Genomic DNA, 17,410 nt, shown 5'->3' on the forward strand with positions numbered 1-17,410 from the left:
CAATTTAGTTTGTTTTTTTTTTTTTTTTTTTTGTAAATTTCTCTTAGTTGTTTATTATTTGTAATTCTGATTTCTTATAGCATAGATGGAAACAATGCATTAGAGCGGAATTTCTTTTAATAACACATTACATGTTTTGTCTATTGATGTGTGGCTGTGTGTGTGATTTATCAGAGACACATTAATACATATGTATGTACAAAATTGTTGGAATTAATTAACCATAAATGTAAATGAACATAAATTAGAAGTCTACACTCGTAATTATGTCTATTTTGTTGTTTTTATTTTCAATATTATAATTGTAAAGAATGCTTACTTTAAATTAAACCTCTGTTTGCAGCAACCAGCATTGGATGTTAAATAAAATGACAAACTAACTGATTTACAAACTAAGCGGGTATGTGTGTGTGTGTGTTATACTTATTGGATTGCTTTATCGATCCATCCATCCACCACCAACTTAACTCTCTTCCTCAAGTGGTGAGCATGGTGTTTTGCTTATTGTTGTTGTTGTTATTGTTTATGATAATGATAACATTTTGGCCACATTTAGTTTGTGCTCTTCCTGCGTAATGTTGGTATCTACATGTGGATATTATATTATATAAATCTGCATCTGTATATCTGTTTCAGCTATCTAGAGATTTGGTATCTATGCAATATGTAAGTATATATGTATAACTATATATGTGTGGGTGCCGTAAAATCTAATAAAAAAATATATATATATATATTTATGTATATATAATATATCTTTATCTGTTTTCTTGTTTATGTTTTGTTTCTCTGTTTTTGTATCGTAAATCGAGTTCACGTTGAAGGCATACTTAGACATCATTTTTAATCACCGACTTCATTGCGAACAGCCTAATAATTTATCGTATAATTATGCACACACTATCTATATAATATTAAAGTGTGTGTGTGTGTGTTTTTAACTGCTAGTCTTCTAATTGGTACAAACGAACGATCCATGCAAATGAACTTCCTCGATTGAGAACCAGAACATTTTAGGGGCAGGACATGACTATGAACCATATTGGTTGCTACTACTGGCAGATACTTCTGAGTCCCCGCAATCATTATATATATTGCTTTCTAAATCCTGATTCGCTTAAACTTAAATGTGTGGATGTGGTTATGGTTGTGGTCGTGCTCCTCCTGTCATGTTCGGGCGAGACGCGACGAGAGCAATTGAGTTGAGAAGGAAAGTAGAATCCCAAAGAAATGCAATCATCACTCCCTAGTTCCTCCACCACCGCCGCTGGAGTGGTGGTTGCCACCAACACCACAACCACCCGAACCATCCGCGCCCATCTGCTGAGGTATGACTGTGAGGCTTTTGGGTATTTTCGACATGATTGCGCTCTCAATGAGCTTCTGTTGCTGCTGCTGTTGTTTAAGGGTCAGGGTGGAGACACCTCCACCAGTACCACTGACCGACTTGAGTGTTCCGCTTGTTGAGCTGCTGCTGGTGGTTGTGGCTGTTGCTGGCTTCCCTGCCGCCAAATGTGGCATCTTATTCGACTGCTGGCCATTGCCATTCAGCAAATATTGATTGGAATCGGGAAAATTCTTCCACAGCCACGAGCTGTTGCTCTCCAGAGTACCACTGTTGGCAGCTGTCGCAATATTTAGCGCACTGGTCAGCAAGGGTGGATAGGTGCCACCACCTCCTCCACTAGAGGCGTTGCCGCCGCTTAGCTGCTGTTGATTGGAGAGTGGCGGTATTGGTTTTGCCGCCAGACGTGCGAGTCGCAAACCACCCTGCAAAGGTGGCAACTGATGCTGTTGTTGCTGTTGCTGTTGTTGCTGTTGTTGTTGGTGATGGTGGTGCTGCTGTTGCTGTTTGTGTTGTTGTAACTGTTGGAGCTGCTGACGTGCCGTTTGTTGGGCGTACTTATACATGTTGGAGAACCCGGCAGCTGCTAAGCTGTTTGCTGAGAGCGCTCCCTGCTGGTTGGTTGGATTCTGGCCCGGTTTGGATTTGGCGTTTGCTTTTAGCATTTGGTCTCGCAGCTTCTCACGACGCAGGATGCACATGCGGTTGTAGTCGAAGATGGATATGAGGTATGGCTTGCCGCCGGACTGTACTTGGACGAGAGCGGGCAGGCGACGGCCGTCGGCCGTCTGGTAGAGGGCGGGCGATTTATTGGGCACCTTGTGCTGATCCTCGAGCGGTATGAGTGTTGGCTTCCAGCTCTTGCTCTCGTGCCGCTCCTGTAGGGTCAGCGTATCGGGCAGTATGATGACATTAGGCGGCGGGGGCGGTGCTCCTCCTGTGACACGTGCTGTCGTTGACCCAGTTGGGTGAGCGCCAACGCGCGGCAACTGCAGCCGCTTGGCGGTGACATTGCTGCCCTGTAGAGTAGAGCCCGCTCCAGTGCCGCTGCCGCTAGCGTTGCTAGTGCGTCGGCGTTGCAGGCTAATCAGTTCCGGTGGCGAGGTTAAAAGGGGGGCACTGGGCGGCTTTGCCGACTGGTGCTGCGAGATCGTTGCTGGCGTTTGGTTCGTTCCTGAGACGGCCTTTGGCTGTTTATTCGCTTCGCTATCCATGCCGAGCAGCATTTTGGCCACCTCCAGAATTTTCTGCTGCTTCTCATTGGTAGTTTTGGTGCTTGTGTTTGTGGTTGTGTTTGTGGTGCTGGTGGTATTTGCGGTCTTCCCGACCCCTCCACCACTATTGCTCAGCGGTACAATCTCAACAGATTTGTTCGTGCCCAGCAAGTTTGCCTTTAAGATGCTGCGACTGTTGGCGGGCGTTGCAGCTGCTGATGCGGATGAGGCTAAGGGCAATGCGCCGCCAGTCTGTGCATTAAAAGGAACAATTACAGCGACATCCTTAGTACCGCTTTGGCTCGTTTTCGGCGTGGACTCCTCCGCCGTGGTCGGCACTGGCTTGTTAGCCGCTGATTCCTTTGGACGCGCAGTAATGGTAACAGCATTGGAGCTCAGCTGCTTCGTTAGTTTGTCGACGGAGGCATTGGTGAAGAGTTTGGGCGGCGACTCGTTAGCATAGCGACTGTCCTCCTCGTCGTCATCATCGTCGTTCAACTCCACTAAAGGAATCGTCGGCTCCGCAGTCAGATCCTGTGTCTCAGCAGCGCTGACATTGACCGGCGGTGAAGCAGTAAGTGCCGATGCCAGCACACTGTTACCGCTACCGCTGTTGCTGGTGGTGGCTGCTGGAGGATGCGAGGCAGGGGGCTTGGCTGTTACGAGACCGCCACAGTGACCGTGATCGAAGGAATTAAGACGCTGACGCACCGTCTCCGTATAGACTGTGGCATTGGGCGAGGCGTGAGGTGCTAGCACCAAATCACCATTGCGATAATACTTTTCCAAGAGAATGAGATGGCGCAGGAAGCTGCTTTGGTTGCCGTACGGCTTCTGTAGCTCCTCCCAGAGCCGTCGTGTCGGCTCATCGTATTGCAGGAAAGTCTGCACACGCGTCCAGCCCTCGGGTGTGCGCTGGCTATTGCTGCTGCCAAAGGGCACCTTGAAATGCACGCCCAAGTCCTCCTCGCCATGAAATAGTTCGCGCATCGATATGTTCGGATTGCTGCGCAACACATTCGATATATCGGCACTCGCCTTACCCTTTCCACCAACATTCGTATTGGCATTTGAATTTGAGGAAGAGGAACCAGAGCCCGAGCCCGAGCCTGAGCCACTTGTTTCGGAAGTGCCACTACCGCCAGCACTGTTGCCCAAATTCTGCTGCAGGATGGCTTGCAGCTTCGATATTTGTTTGCTGCTGCTACTGGCCGAATTGCCAAGCGGTGTAATCGACGATGAGTTTGACGAATTTGAGTCTGTGGGCCCATCGTAGTCGACAACCATTTCAGCATCCTCACTAGCGGCTGTCACCGAGGCTGAGACTGTGGCTGCAGGCATCTCCTCATTGGCTGATTCCGCCGGGTGTTCCTCCTCTTCGACTTCAGAGGCCTCATTACTGTCGTCCTGTATGTTGTGGAATTTAAGAAGCCTGAAAGGAAGTTTGGGAAAGAAAATAACATTTAGCTTTCATTCACGCCCATCCATCAATATATCTGGAACTTACTTCTTGCGATAGTTTTTGACGAAGTCGGTTTTCGCCGACTTTGTGCTGTCGGGCGGCTTCATAAGCAGATTGGCAAAGTAACGACACAGCTTGCAAACGGCCGTGCCAATGCCAAGCTGCACAGGAATGCCCATCTCGTACAACGCCTTCTCCAGTCGGTGTGTGTCCTGAAAACGACAAGAAACGATGATTAAAATGATAGCAATTCAACGATATATGGGCGACTTACAGATGTTATGTGGTACATGTGGTTCTTGCCGAGACGCCGCTTGCATAGCACACAGCCCGAGTACTGAATTACTGTGTTGTAGTGCGTTGAACAGAGCCACACATTCGACGTGCCCGATGGAATCTCGAAGCCCAAAAGGTACCGCTTCACACTCTTTTTAATGCACTTTCGACGCAATGAATGGGCGGCGGGTTCGGCGCAGTCTTTAACGGTGCAACACCGCTGAATAGCCGGCGCCGTATTTGCACCGAATTCTTCCTCGTTAGGGCACACAGTTCCATCGCTGACGGCAGCTGTGCCGCCCACACCACTGGCCGGATAATGTTTGTCTCCGCTGCCCGTCTCCAAATGACCGGGCGCCGACAAACGCTTCTTGTAGGAGGGCGCATTGGCGCGTCTATCCACATGTCGGAAACAGGCGTCGCACAGACAATTGTCTACCGTCAGTTTTTCCTCATCTGTGCAGAAAGAGGGGAATGAGTCTTAAGGGCGATCAGAACGATCGAAGATTGGCGCAACATACTTGCTAGTATTTTCTGCTGACGCTCAACAGACTTAATCTGACCAACATGGCATGGTGTGTCGTAAAGTCCGAATTTGCCGCTGCAATAATAGCATTGATCCTCGCACAGACGTCCCGGATGAAACTTGAAGGAGGATGCTTTCTCCGGTATGAGGATTTTCTCCTTCTCGTCCTTTTTACTGCACGTCGCTGCATTACTGACCGTCTGGTAATAACCGTGGTCCCCCTGACCATGCCCCTCCGAATGTGATGAATCTAAACAGCAGAGAGAAGCAGAGTTTTTACGATTAAAGTTTTGCCCATCGCTCCGACATTTTTCTATGCAGTGGCTATGAATTTGGTTTTCCCCATTTTCCACCATTTTTGAATATGAACTGCGACCATTTTGAACTGTTTGATTAAATTAGTAATAGGATTACTTTGAGATCTATTTTTTAAAGTTTTCAGGTAACAAAATATTTGAATTTTTATAACAACTTAACTGGTGATTGTTTTTCGCCGAAAATCTCAATTCATAAATTTCCAATGTTCAATATAGAGATTCCTATAATGCCAATTTTAATTATTTTTAAGTTTGTCATTACATAAAACAACCCGATTTAAATTTTGCGTTCCACATCTGATTCTCATAGTTTCCTAAGTGCCCTTTGAACGTGTTTGGAAGTAAAAATTTGAATGCAACTCTAAAACTAGTTAATGCAATGGATAAGCATGGAGGAAGCATGCAGAAATGTATGGCTATGATAGTTGGGGGGCACTGCAGCCAGAAACAAACCAAGGATTGTTTTATGTGAGTGGTTGGTGGTTGTGTGGTTAATAGACTTTCTACCCTGCGCCGCTGACGCAACGTTCCCTGAATGTAAATTAGCTCTGGACTTTGTCGCACCTTCATTCTGCAAAACAAACAGAGAGAAAGAGAGAGAGAGAGGAAAAGAATTAGGTAAGGTCAGTTTTATGCAACAGGTGCTACTAATTGTTACCTCATTCTGTATGGTATAATAGTCCTCTCCATGGGCTCCCTGCTGATCGGTTGAGCGATCCGCGTTCCCATGACCGCGCGCCCGTCCCTTCTGGAATGTCATCTTCAGCGACTGGCGACGCGCACCCTGCGCCGCAGCACTGTTTCCGCCTTTTGATTGGCGGGTGTTGCTCATCGAACTGGTCCCATGGATAACCGTGCCCGTTGGCACGCCAACAGTGCCGCTGGCCCCACCGTGGCTTCCCCGATTAAGCTTGATGACCGTTTTTAGGGTGCCGCTAGATTCGACATGTGTCGCACTGCTACTTCCCTTGGATGCCTGCCGCTTGCTGCTGTGCTGCTGGTGGTGTTGTTGTTGCTGTTGTTGGGCGGCACGAGTGCTGGCCTCCTGGATGTATCCTTGACGCAGTTGCTCGGCAGCCTGGTGGGTGAGCAGGCCGAGATTCTGCAAATGGCGCTCCTTCTCCAGGCGCTGCTTTTCGTCGCAGCTTGAGTCCATGGAGGAGAGGTCGTCCTTTGGTTTATTGTCACAGCCATTGCTGCAACCATTCTTGATGTCAATGTCGTTCTCGACAACAACTGGGTCTTCAAAATCCTCTGCCTTGGGCATCTTATCTTCGATTTTGTGTTCAGTATCGTCCCCCAATTTGGGGTCCCTCACCACCACCTGCAGTTCAATTTCCATGGGTTCTTGGCTTGAAGCGGGTGTCGATAGATTTTCTTTGTTTTCCTCCGGACAGTCCGTTGATTGTTCCGTCTTGATGTGTTCGGCAAGCACCTCCTTGGCATCCTTATTTAGCAGATCAGCATTGTTGCTCTTGTCCAGCGGGGCCTCAAATTTGGTCAAATGTTCCACATCCATTTCCAAATTTGTTTCGACGACCGGAATTTCAGTCGTATTCTCCACGGCACTTCTTTCCATGTCGACCACAACACTCACATTGCTCGGAGCTTCCTCGAGCGTTTCCTCTTCGCCCGCTGGCTCCACCTCCACATCGGCTGGTACACTCTTTTGTTCAATCTCCTGACGTATCGTACTGAGCGCATTACCTTTCGCATCCACCACACCCTCCTTTACTAACTCTCTTATTATCTCACTCTCGATGGTGTCGAATTCTTCCAGATTGGAGTCATCGTGGTCTGCCTTTAAATGCACTTCTTGTTTTTCTGACGGCGGATTCTCTGTCTCAATTGGACTTTTTAATAATTTCTCGTCGACACCATAAGAGTCGGTCTTCACGCCATTCACCACTATGCTTTCGGTGTTCATTTCAATTTTGGAGACAGTTTTAATGGCTGTTGTAAGCGAGACATCGTCAGGTTCGTCACTACTATCCTCCAAGTGTAGCTCGCCTGTCTTAATGGAGGTATTCGAGAAGGAGTCATCCAACTTTGGCTCTAGGTCTATTTCTAGTTTGCCCTCATCCTCGTCTGCTTCTTCTGCTTCGATAGAATTTGCAGGAATAGCTTCATTGTCGATTGCTTGAAGTTCGCCTGTTTCCGTTTCGGTCACTTGATCAACTATTTGATCAACCTCTGCCTCGGCCTCAGGTTCGTTCTCCGTATCGGGATCTGTGTGGGTCGGAACGCTACTGCTGCTCACTATTTGAACAATTTCACCTAATTCGGGATCCTTTTCAATGCCAAGATTATTGGCCAGAAATTCCGGTTTCTTATAAAACTTCTTGACGCTAATGGCGCTGACGCCTTCGCTGATCAGTTCAGGGCTTAATGAGGGGGCCTTTTCGGAATCGCTTAGGGAGGCGACAAGGACACTCTCATCGACCTTGGAATCATCACTCTGCTTGGCAGGTTCAGGTGACAAGGACTTTTTGCGGATGGCAGTCGTTTCCGTGTCTACCGTGAGTGGCTCAACACACTGGTGGCCATTAGATCCGATGGTGGTGGACGTTGATGGATCGGTATCAACTGGCTTTGCAGTCTGATTGATTTGTTGGAATTTCGCAGAGTCCAGGCTTTCCGACATCAAGTTCTCGTCAAATTCTGGAGTCAGTTTTTCTTGTTTTATATCTGAGGCAGCTAATAGAAGGTCGTCCATGGACGAGGCCATGCTGTCTTTTGAGTCTTCGTCGCCAGCTCCGTGTGAGGAGGTGGCCAGTGAGCTTGTGGACGCAGTCTTTGTGGGCAGTATACTTCGGTTTGTAGAACCCACGCGACGTCGCTTAGGCGGTGCCGGCTCTACAGCTACCAGCACAGGTGATCCGGCCTTGCTGTGGCGAGTGGCCCGTGTGGCCGGCGATGAGGACAGTAGGTGTTTTCCCTGTGGGCGGCCGCGCCCGCGTCGGCAACCAGTTAGGGTTGGTGTGACGGCGGGTGAGGATGTGTCGTCACTGTCGTGTGGCTCCTGCTTAATGTTGAGGGCCTCCTTCACAACATCGTCCGCTAGAGACGCAACAGATTCCACATCCTCGGTGGCATCTCGAGCGTCCTCCTCACTGCCCATTAAAGGTTTTACCTCCACTTTTGTGTTTTTAAGGCTAATCTCCGGGTCGTCCTCGGAACGCTTTCGCTTGGCGACAGACTCGACCGGCACGGCTTTCTTCCGGCGTCCGCGTGCCGGCAGCTGTGGTTCCGTAGCAATAGTTGAGGATTGTCGGCGATTACGCGTCACCCGCGTTATGTTGGCCATCTCTTGGGCATGAGTTTTGCGCGTTACCCGATTACAGATACTAGCCGCCGCCACTTGGGGCTCCTTTTCCTTGTCCGGTTTGACATTGTCTTTTGTGTCTTTGTGGTCTTTTTCTTCGGGCATTTGATTAACTTCCAGTTCAGTCACATCCTTGGGCTCTTCTTTGATCGCAATTTCCTCCGGCATCTTGACGGCTTCTTTGGCTTCTTTAAAATCTTTTAAGGACTTTCGCCCGCGTATGGTCGAAGCAGAAGTTGGTGTAACTCTTTCACTCACAGTCTTCCTCAGGCTGCTGCAGGACGGTTCTTCTCCATCGCTTTGAGCATCGGTGCCACCATCGTCAGCAGAAGCGCTTCCCATACGTCGAGTGGCCCCACTTCCACTCCCAGATCCAGTCCCAGCACCAGCTGAGCTGACAGGTGAGCTGAGTAAAAGGTGCGGGGAAGAGTGACGCGTAACGCGGACAACTTTTGAAGTGCCATCAGACGGTGTTGGAGTTTTCGGTGTAGTATCTATTGAGGGCGATACCCGATCCTCGACCACCGTCTGACCATCTGTCTTATCTATCGAGGGCGATACTGCTCTCGCTAATGTCACATTTGTAGTTATCGTGCTGTCAATTTTCACGATTGTTGCATCAGGCGCTTCGCCTCCTCCTTCTGTTGCTGACAATTCAGCCTCGGCACTGCTGCCGTCGATAGCTGAAATGGATGCCAATAGCAGTGGTGGCGTCGTCCTGCTATCCAACTTGGCCGCAACTGTCCCCGGCTTGCGTGCCGACATTGCGTCACCGTCACTGTCTGGGATTGGTGACGGGAAAGCAGACGAGGACGAGGACGCGGAAGCCGATGTCACCGCTCCTATTTTGGCAAAGTTTCCTCCGTCCAACCCAATGTAATATGCTGCAAATGTTCGTTCCAATTTAGGTTGCAGTTGCAGTAATTTGGTCCCATTTGTTGATTAACTGCAACAGAGAAGCTGCATTTAATACACAACTCTGAATATTTACATATGTATAGAAGAGTATGCATGTATATATGAATATTACTAATACGCAACGTGAACGCAACAAAAAGAATTGTATTCATCAGATCGACAAGGAGAAACCAAAACCCGTAGAAGAGCAGAACTTACAAGCAAATTAGTGGAGCCTCAAGCCCGCTAGAATATTGTATAGCAAATGGGATTTCAGGGAATTTGGAACGAAGGCGCAGGCGCGCGGTGCCGCAAAACACTGGCAAGCAACAATCGAAAACGAGTTTGACGGTTCGTTCGGTTGTAGGGCAGCAGCTGGGGCTTAGAGAAACTGAGAGTAATAAAGCGATTCAAAAATTTATGTGTGAGCGGCGAGCGGCGGCGGCTGCTGTAGCTGCCAAGAAGTGAGAAAAATTCGCCATTGGCGTCGCTGAAGAATTGGTGCGTACGGCGAAAATACTTATATACATATAGTAAAACAAAAATGTTCACAAATAAAATAACTTAAATCGGCGAATACGCAACTAGGACACGTTTTATTTAAATGCCGACCAACCGAAGCAGATTGTGCAGCAATATCGCAGGACACGTTCAACAATTTTGTTTTCTAAATCGACATATTTTATTTTGCAAATCTTTTCTTTACTTTTAAATATTATGCACAAACTAGCACTACTTTATATAAATGCACATCCACTGTCTTCAACTCACAAATTGTTTGCAAAAAATAAAAATAAAATAAAAAAATATATAGGAGCGCCGACTTCCACTATTAGCCAACAGCGCAATGACAGACGACGCCATTTTTGCTCGAGCTTTGACTGCGGTTGTCATCAACAGGGGGCGAAGATTTCCATGAAAAAAGAATATAACAACAAAAAGCCAAACAAAAAAAGTAGTATCGGACTATCTAATTAAAGTTTTTGAATTAACAAATCACAAAATGTTGCGTCGTAACTTAAGCTCAAAAGGAAACCGACCTGCATTTCAAACTTTATTTACAACTCACAGAACGGGCACAGAAAACGGATTTAATAGCAAACACACATATATACCAATGTATATGAACTCACACATAACACATACATTCATTGGCTTTGCCATTGCTCGTAAAATGACAAGCCGCCGCCACCACCCTCTGCAACGAAGGCGAAGCCAGTGGAAACGCAATGACAGCGACAACAAACAGAGCGAATAAAGGAAATAAAAGCGAATCGCGAATAACACAAAATGAAGTATACATAATGTATGTTATACGAAGAAACACATATTATATTTGTATCACATCTACTCGATATATCAATGTGCAAAAAGGTAAATAAAAATAAGGTAAATTAATAGTAAACAGTCAAATGCACAACACAAATACAACAACCGGAGACCCAAAAGAGAGCAGTGGCGGAAAATGAGCTGAACGGAAACTGCCATAAGATTTTTCACGAAACGGGTGTGAAAAGAAAAGTTGCTTAAAATTGGCAGAGTTGCCAGCTGCGTTCGCATTCGCCCAACGCGAGCGTGTTTTTTCGGTTTTTATTGTGTGTGTGTGCAGATGCTGCTACTCGCACGTCGACGTCGCACACGTTTGTACAAAGCACTCATACAATGTAACTTACACACATACACAAACGTGTTCGGAAAATGTGGAGGAAAACTGTAAAAATTACGCTTCCGATGCGAGAGAGAGTTGCCAAAAAACGCGAACAGGAAAGAAGTCAATTTTTATTTTTGCCTTTTTATAACAAACACGACGACGCACACATACAATATTCATGCATACATACATATATTTATGCATATGTACAAAAACGGCACTCACTTGTCTTTTTCGCTTCACTTTTGACTTGCTTTTTGCATTTGCTTTTTAATTTTTCTTCGCTGACCGACAACGACGACGAATGGCAGCGACGGCAACGGCGACACTTACTTAATTCTCTTTTTTTTTAGAGCCCCCTCGCATCATTTGCAAATTTTCCGCATCATTGTTAAATATTTTTTTAATTGAGTTAAAGTCAATGAAAACGCGAACAATTTTATATACAAATGTACAAATAAACTCCACAAAGCAGTGAAAAATAAAAAAAAAACAATAATAATAAAATAAAATGCAGAACCCGAACCGAGTGAGTTGTGAACGCAAACACGGCACGAAGTGAAATAATAAAGGCAAAATGGCAGCGTACGGTAGTGCAAAGAGCGCGAGCAGTGAGCGGTGAGAGCGGAGAGCGTCGTTGCGTCTATTGATGACGGCGAAATGAATGTATATTTGTGTGTATGTGTATTCGCCGCAAATATTCCGCTCTCGCTAAACGCCAACATGCAAGTGCTAAAAACTCAAAGATACTTTTGTTTTTCTGCCCTACTCTTTTGGCCAAGGCATATACATAATATGTCTGTGCTAATCACAGGCAAATAACATTTAAGCACACACAGGACCTCGCTCTCAAGGACCAGTGTTGTGCATTGCCCATAAACACGCAATGACTATCACTTTTTTTATGTGTGTACACTTATGACTGTAGTTTGTATGTAAATAAAATGCAAGCCAAACAGCTCAGGTGCTGCTGGTCTAGTCCTTAAATTGAATTTCAGGGAGAGCGTGGGGTGTCTTCTCTGGCCTATACAAACATACGTATGGAAATATGTATATGTTTGCTCACTGACTTTATATTTTAAGTTTTATTTTTTATTTGCAAATCGTAGACCAACAAAAATTGTCGTCGCACAACTGCGGCTTTTGTTCTTTTTTTATTGGGCCTCGGAGTATGTCCTTTATATGTACATATGTGTGCGTTGTCATCGGGGTAGCAATAACGGAACGCTTTCGCACACAATTAAATAAATACACAACATACGTATATGTATGTACATATGTAAATATACACATATTTTTTGTACAAACGAACGCATTCAGCTTACGAGTGTGGAACGCTCGGCCGATGTCTATGTCTGCTCTGTTTTATATTATTTGTTTCCATTTTTGTTTGCTATTCGCATGCAAATTCATTCATCTTAGTTTCTCTTCTGTCCCTTTTTCTGAAAAATGTGTCATTTTGGGTACAAAAGGGGGCAATTGTGTTACAAATATTTGCCCGTTCGGCCTTGACTTTCGACTTGCAATGCAAGCCAGAATGTATACGTCCTGTGAAGTTATCCCAACCCACAAGCACTTTTCTTCTAGAGCCAACCACCTCCTTCCAAGGAAGGCCGCCAATGCATAACATCCGTCGTACACACTAACCTCGGCAATTAAAGGAAAATCAATAACAAAAGCGAGAATGGAGAATGTTTGTTTGTATGTCGGTTTCAATGTGCACGCTATTTATGTGCATATGGTATGTACATACATATGTACATATAAGGTATGTCAATTTGGTCAAACCGTAACCTTCTTCCCTGCCGGCCCACAATATTACGAAGGTTAGATGACTGGATGGTTGTAGTGCCCTTCAGTTTGCATTTTCCTTTTTAATAATTAATTTAACTGGAAAGTGGAAATGAAGCAAGGGAGTTACATACATACAATGTACATATCTACAATTAATTAATATTTTTATTATTATAATTATTATTTTTTATCATTATATATGTATGTACATATATGCAAATATATTAAAAGAGATTAAACATAAATAAAATACGGAAACAGTTCACAATTCTTTTAATCCTTATTGATAATCATCAGCAGGAACCAATTTCCGTAAATTAATGTAAAATACTAAATATCCTTTAATTGCAATGCAAACATATACATATATGTATGTACATATGTATGTACATATATATGTTTCTTTTACATACATATGTATGTATGTACATATATACAAATGTACATACGCCCACCCGCTGAATTTCATTTAGAAAATTATATTTGCACTTGAAAAGTTTGTGTAAATAGGCATATGTACATACATATGTATGTATGTATGTATGTTTGCATTCATGTACAAATGCATGTACATTAATGTATTCACATTTATGCCTGCGCCAACTGCAATACAATTGGAAAACCTACATATGTACATACATAGATATGTACATACATACATACATAATGGCCGACAAACGCCACGCAGCTGTCAGCCACGAGACTCAAGGCAAAGCAGAAGCAGCGATAAACGAATATTAGCGGCAAAGCATAATACACAACAATGGATGGAAAAGAAAACTTCCGGCAAAGCTCATCGGGAATGAATGGTGGGGCAGAAAACGCACACTCATGCAAGCCTAAGAGCAAACGAAACGAACCTGTATATATGTATATGTACATACATACATATGTATGTGGCGACATACATACATACGTTCGTATGGAAGCCCACGTGAATTGGAGAGCGAGAATCTGTAAGAACAGGCGAGAGCTGGGGCCGACGATGATCGCAAGCTGACTGAGTTGCGGCGAATTCAGAGAGTTTTTCTCAAGCGCTTTGCTGTTACATTTTCTTCAATTTTCTGCTACTAAATGTGAAAAGCCAAACATGCATGCAAAATGTTGTGCGTCAGCAGGCAAACAACAGTTAAAATTCAGTCAAAATCCAACACATACTATCATTCATACATACATATGTATGTACATGTGTTTGCATCTGGCTATGTGTGTACATATGTATGGTTGTTTGTATGTGGATGTGCGATAGGGCTGACAGCAGACGCTACAACTGCAACAACTAAGCTATCATTCTCTTAGTTTTCATGTTAGTGCCGCCATATTGAATTATAAAAGAGCGCCATTGTGAATTTTCTTTCAATTTTTTCAATAACTTGCAATGCTTTGCGCATGCAATACTTGGATTCTCTTTGTAGACATTTACACGAATTCCATGTTTTTGCTTTTAAAATGATGACAAATGTGCGTTAAATTGCTGAAAATTATGTTTAAAATTTCGCCATTAATCATTCTCTCTGTGTATGCTTGTGTTCTCTTTTGTGCAGCAGGCTGCTGCAACAACATGTTGCTTGATGATTGTTTTAACGTTTTACAACACCGCCGTAGAGAATACAAGGCTGCCAGATGGTCAAACAGCAGAGTTCTTATCATTGCAAGCGCCTGGCAACTATTTAAGCAAAACAGCTGTCATTGCCGCTTTCTTTGCAAGATAATAAAACATTAATTTAGAATGCGAGTAAAGGAGTTATCTTTACTATGCATTGCATTTTTTTTGGTGAGCTGCTGCATGGGCAAACCTGTAAGTACCTTTTAGGTGTATGTCAATTGAATAATGACAATAATTCCTGCAGGAGACAGCAATACTGCCGGAGGCGTATGTCGATGCCGCACAGAGATCGACGCATACAAATAACTGGGCCGTGTTGGTGGATGCGTCGCGGTTTTGGTTTAATTACCGGCATGTGGCGAATGTGCTGTCGATTTATCGGTCCGTGAAGCGTCTTGGCATACCCGATTCCCAAATAATTCTGATGATAGCCGACGACATGGCCTGCAATGCCCGTAATCCACGTCCAGGCCAGGTCTACAATAATGCCAATCAACATATTAATGTGTATGGCGACGATGTGGAGGTCGATTATCGCGGCTATGAGGTCACTGTCGAGAACTTTGTGCGTCTGCTCACCGGACGCACCCAGAACGGTACGGCGCGCTCCAAAAAGCTTTTGTCCGATGCTGGCAGCAATGTTCTCATTTATCTGACGGGACATGGCGGTGATGGTTTCCTGAAGTTTCAGGACTCTGAAGAGATCACCAGCCAGGAGCTGGCCGACGGCATACAGCAGATGTGGGAGAAGAAAAGGTGCATCCATCATTTTCACATCCACGCTTTCTTAACAATTTCTTTGCAGATACAACGAACTCTTCTTTATGGTGGACACCTGCCAGGCGGCTTCGCTCTATGAGAAGTTCACATCGCCCAATGTCCTGGCAGTTGCCAGCAGTTTGGTCGGCGAGGATTCGCTCTCAGTATGTCGCAATTTGGCTTTACAAGCTGCGTGTTTATTCATCCCATTCCTTTCGTTTTACAGCACCACGTAGATCCGTCCATTGGCGTCTATATGATTGATCGCTATACTTACTATGCTCTAGAGTTCCTGGAAAAGGTGCAGCCATTTAGCAAACGCACTATTGGCGAATTTGTAAGTGCCCTCAATTAGCAAAGCCAAATCCACTTCCATTACCATTAATTTGCTCCTCCCAGCTGCAAGTCTGCCCGAAGCGTGTCTGTATTTCAACCGTTGGAGTTCGCAAGGATCTGTACCAACGAGATCCTCACAAGGTGCCCATTACAGACTTCTTTGGCGCCATACGTCCCACACGCGTCTCCACCGAACGCATCAACGTAACGCTCGCCAACGAGGAGTACGTTCCGATGCCACACCCAATACATAACCTTTGCATTAATGATACTTCCTTTTCGCAGGGATTTCTGCCTGGATGCGGAAGTGGATGCGGCCGAGAGTGTGCGGAAAAAGGATTTTAAAGTCATCATCGAGTCACAATTTCCCATTGAATTCTTCAAATAAGTTCATTCCCATTTGCATGCTCAGAAGCTACATTATTTAATGCTCTGACCAGAGATCGAGTCGCGCTTACTTCTAGTTGATTCAACAAATTAATAAATAAGGAAACTCTTCTTTTTGTTTTGAATTTGTAAGATGGTGGCTTTAGGTGGCTTTATACTCGAACAGAAAAACTGTTTGTTAAGAGCAATTGAGGATTAGCAGGCTGCGCAGTAAATGGGGCGGCTAAAGAAGCGGCGCATAAAAAGAGGATCCACATTTCATAAATTATAATAAATTAAATAAGTCTAAACTAACTTAAGTTTCTTCTATTCTTGAAGTTTTTGTAAATAATGACGGTATATATATTGTACAATCCAATAATATATTCTTAAAAAAACAACAAGAAATCGTTGCATACTTTTTGTTATTTGGGTTCGATTTCAATTTCAGAAACTAAGCCTATTTCGAGGGCATTGAGAACGATTTTATTATTGATTCTTCAGATATCCATAAATTTATGTATGTTTTTAGAATGATGTTCAACTAGGGCCTTTTCCTTGCACCATCTTTGAAGCCATATGAGATGCAAAAAATTTGATGCTGGCATATATGTTTGGCATCTAATATTCGCTTTAGAGATGGGGGAAGGGGCCATCCAGACGCGCAAGGACATAAGTATATTGGAGGAGGACAATGAACCTAGCTGAAAGAATTCTGTAAGGAGTCGCTAAACTATACGATTTGGAATGCAAGGTTCGGTTTTGGTTTTGGCTCAGCACACGAGATCCTCATATTTTAGCAATTCAGAGGGGACCTTCGGCTTCGACTTCGTGCCAGGATCGTAGGAAGCCGAATAGGTGGTCTGGTAGCGGCAATTTGCTGAATCGAGTGCGTATTTGCAAAATCTGCGGGTATTGAAGCCGGTCTTGGTGAGGTTTCCGTAGCCCTGCAGGGTGTCGAACTGTGGGACTCGAGTGAGCTCGATCTCCTTTTTGTTCTTAGCGGCGCCCTGCTGGCACCACTGCTGGCGGTCCTTGGGCAGCACCTCAAAGAACAGAGTATTGGTGGTCGTATAATTTTTGCCCATTTCGGGTCTATCCTGCAGAACCACCTGCGAGGCGCTGCTCTTAAAACAGTTGCGAAAGGACTCCATGCGCCGTTCATCGTGCCGGCTCTTCACCTCGTCCCCCTTGAAGGCCGCATCCGTGTACGTGTCCTGGTTGAGGGTGCGATGTTGCTCGCAATTCTCGTTCGTGTGCAGGCCCGGCAGAATGGCGTTGCTTTCTTGCTCCATAACGTAGCGACGCTCCCGCCAGTTGCCAACCAGCACATCCTTGCTATAATAAGGACACACCATGCTGTCCATTTGGGACTTTGGCGAGAAGCCGAACATCTCGCCGTCTTTGTGGAAAGTGCGAAAAAGTGTTTGCCGTACAAGAATGGAAAAAGTTATGAAACAATTTACAAAAACAAAACAACAATACACAGCTATATATAAATAGATTCTGAATTAACAAACAATCCAAAGCCTACAA

At 44.9% G+C, this 17,410-nt stretch overlaps 3 protein-coding genes across 4 annotated transcripts; 1 reads left to right on the top strand and 2 right to left on the bottom strand.

Moving 5' to 3' along the window:
* Positions 1-940: 940 nt before the first annotated feature.
* On the bottom strand, positions 941-11,617 carry LOC115627344. Of its 2 annotated transcripts, none has more exons than XM_030522990.1 (7): positions 11,239-11,617; positions 5,799-9,411; positions 5,594-5,711; positions 4,819-5,073; positions 4,296-4,753; positions 4,067-4,233; positions 941-3,991 (listed from the first exon to the last, which is right to left on the bottom strand). In XM_030522990.1, exons 2-7 carry the CDS (start codon positions 9,228-9,230, stop codon positions 1,240-1,242), a joined length of 7,182 nt encoding a protein of 2,393 aa, XP_030378850.1. In that variant the 5' UTR covers positions 9,231-9,411; positions 11,239-11,617; the 3' UTR covers positions 941-1,239. The 2 variants fall into 2 exon arrangements, with proteins under 2 accessions (XP_030378850.1, XP_030378851.1); XM_030522991.1 differs by having other exon boundaries at positions 5,705-5,711; positions 11,239-11,616.
* A 2,819-nt stretch (positions 11,618-14,436) lies between these two features.
* LOC115627345 (putative GPI-anchor transamidase) lies at positions 14,437-16,020 on the top strand. Its single transcript, XM_030522992.1, has 6 exons — positions 14,437-14,605; positions 14,658-15,169; positions 15,219-15,336; positions 15,399-15,509; positions 15,572-15,732; positions 15,794-16,020. The coding sequence occupies exons 1-6, from the start codon at positions 14,537-14,539 to the stop codon at positions 15,894-15,896; spliced, it is 1,074 nt and encodes a 357-aa protein (XP_030378852.1). The 5' UTR covers positions 14,437-14,536; the 3' UTR covers positions 15,897-16,020.
* Positions 16,021-16,337: 317 nt separating this feature from the next.
* Positions 16,338-17,325, bottom strand: LOC115627322. The gene has a single exon (XM_030522965.1). The coding sequence runs from the start codon at positions 17,266-17,268 to the stop codon at positions 16,648-16,650; it is 621 nt and encodes a 206-aa protein (XP_030378825.1). The 5' UTR covers positions 17,269-17,325; the 3' UTR covers positions 16,338-16,647.
* Positions 17,326-17,410: the final 85 nt, after the last annotated feature.

Source organism: Scaptodrosophila lebanonensis, unplaced genomic scaffold (assembly GCF_003285725.1).
Source record: "Scaptodrosophila lebanonensis strain 11010-0011.00,11010-0021.00 unplaced genomic scaffold, SlebRS2 tig00000092-arrow-pilon, whole genome shotgun sequence".
In the NCBI taxonomy this organism is placed as follows: domain Eukaryota; kingdom Metazoa; phylum Arthropoda; class Insecta; order Diptera; family Drosophilidae; genus Scaptodrosophila; species Scaptodrosophila lebanonensis.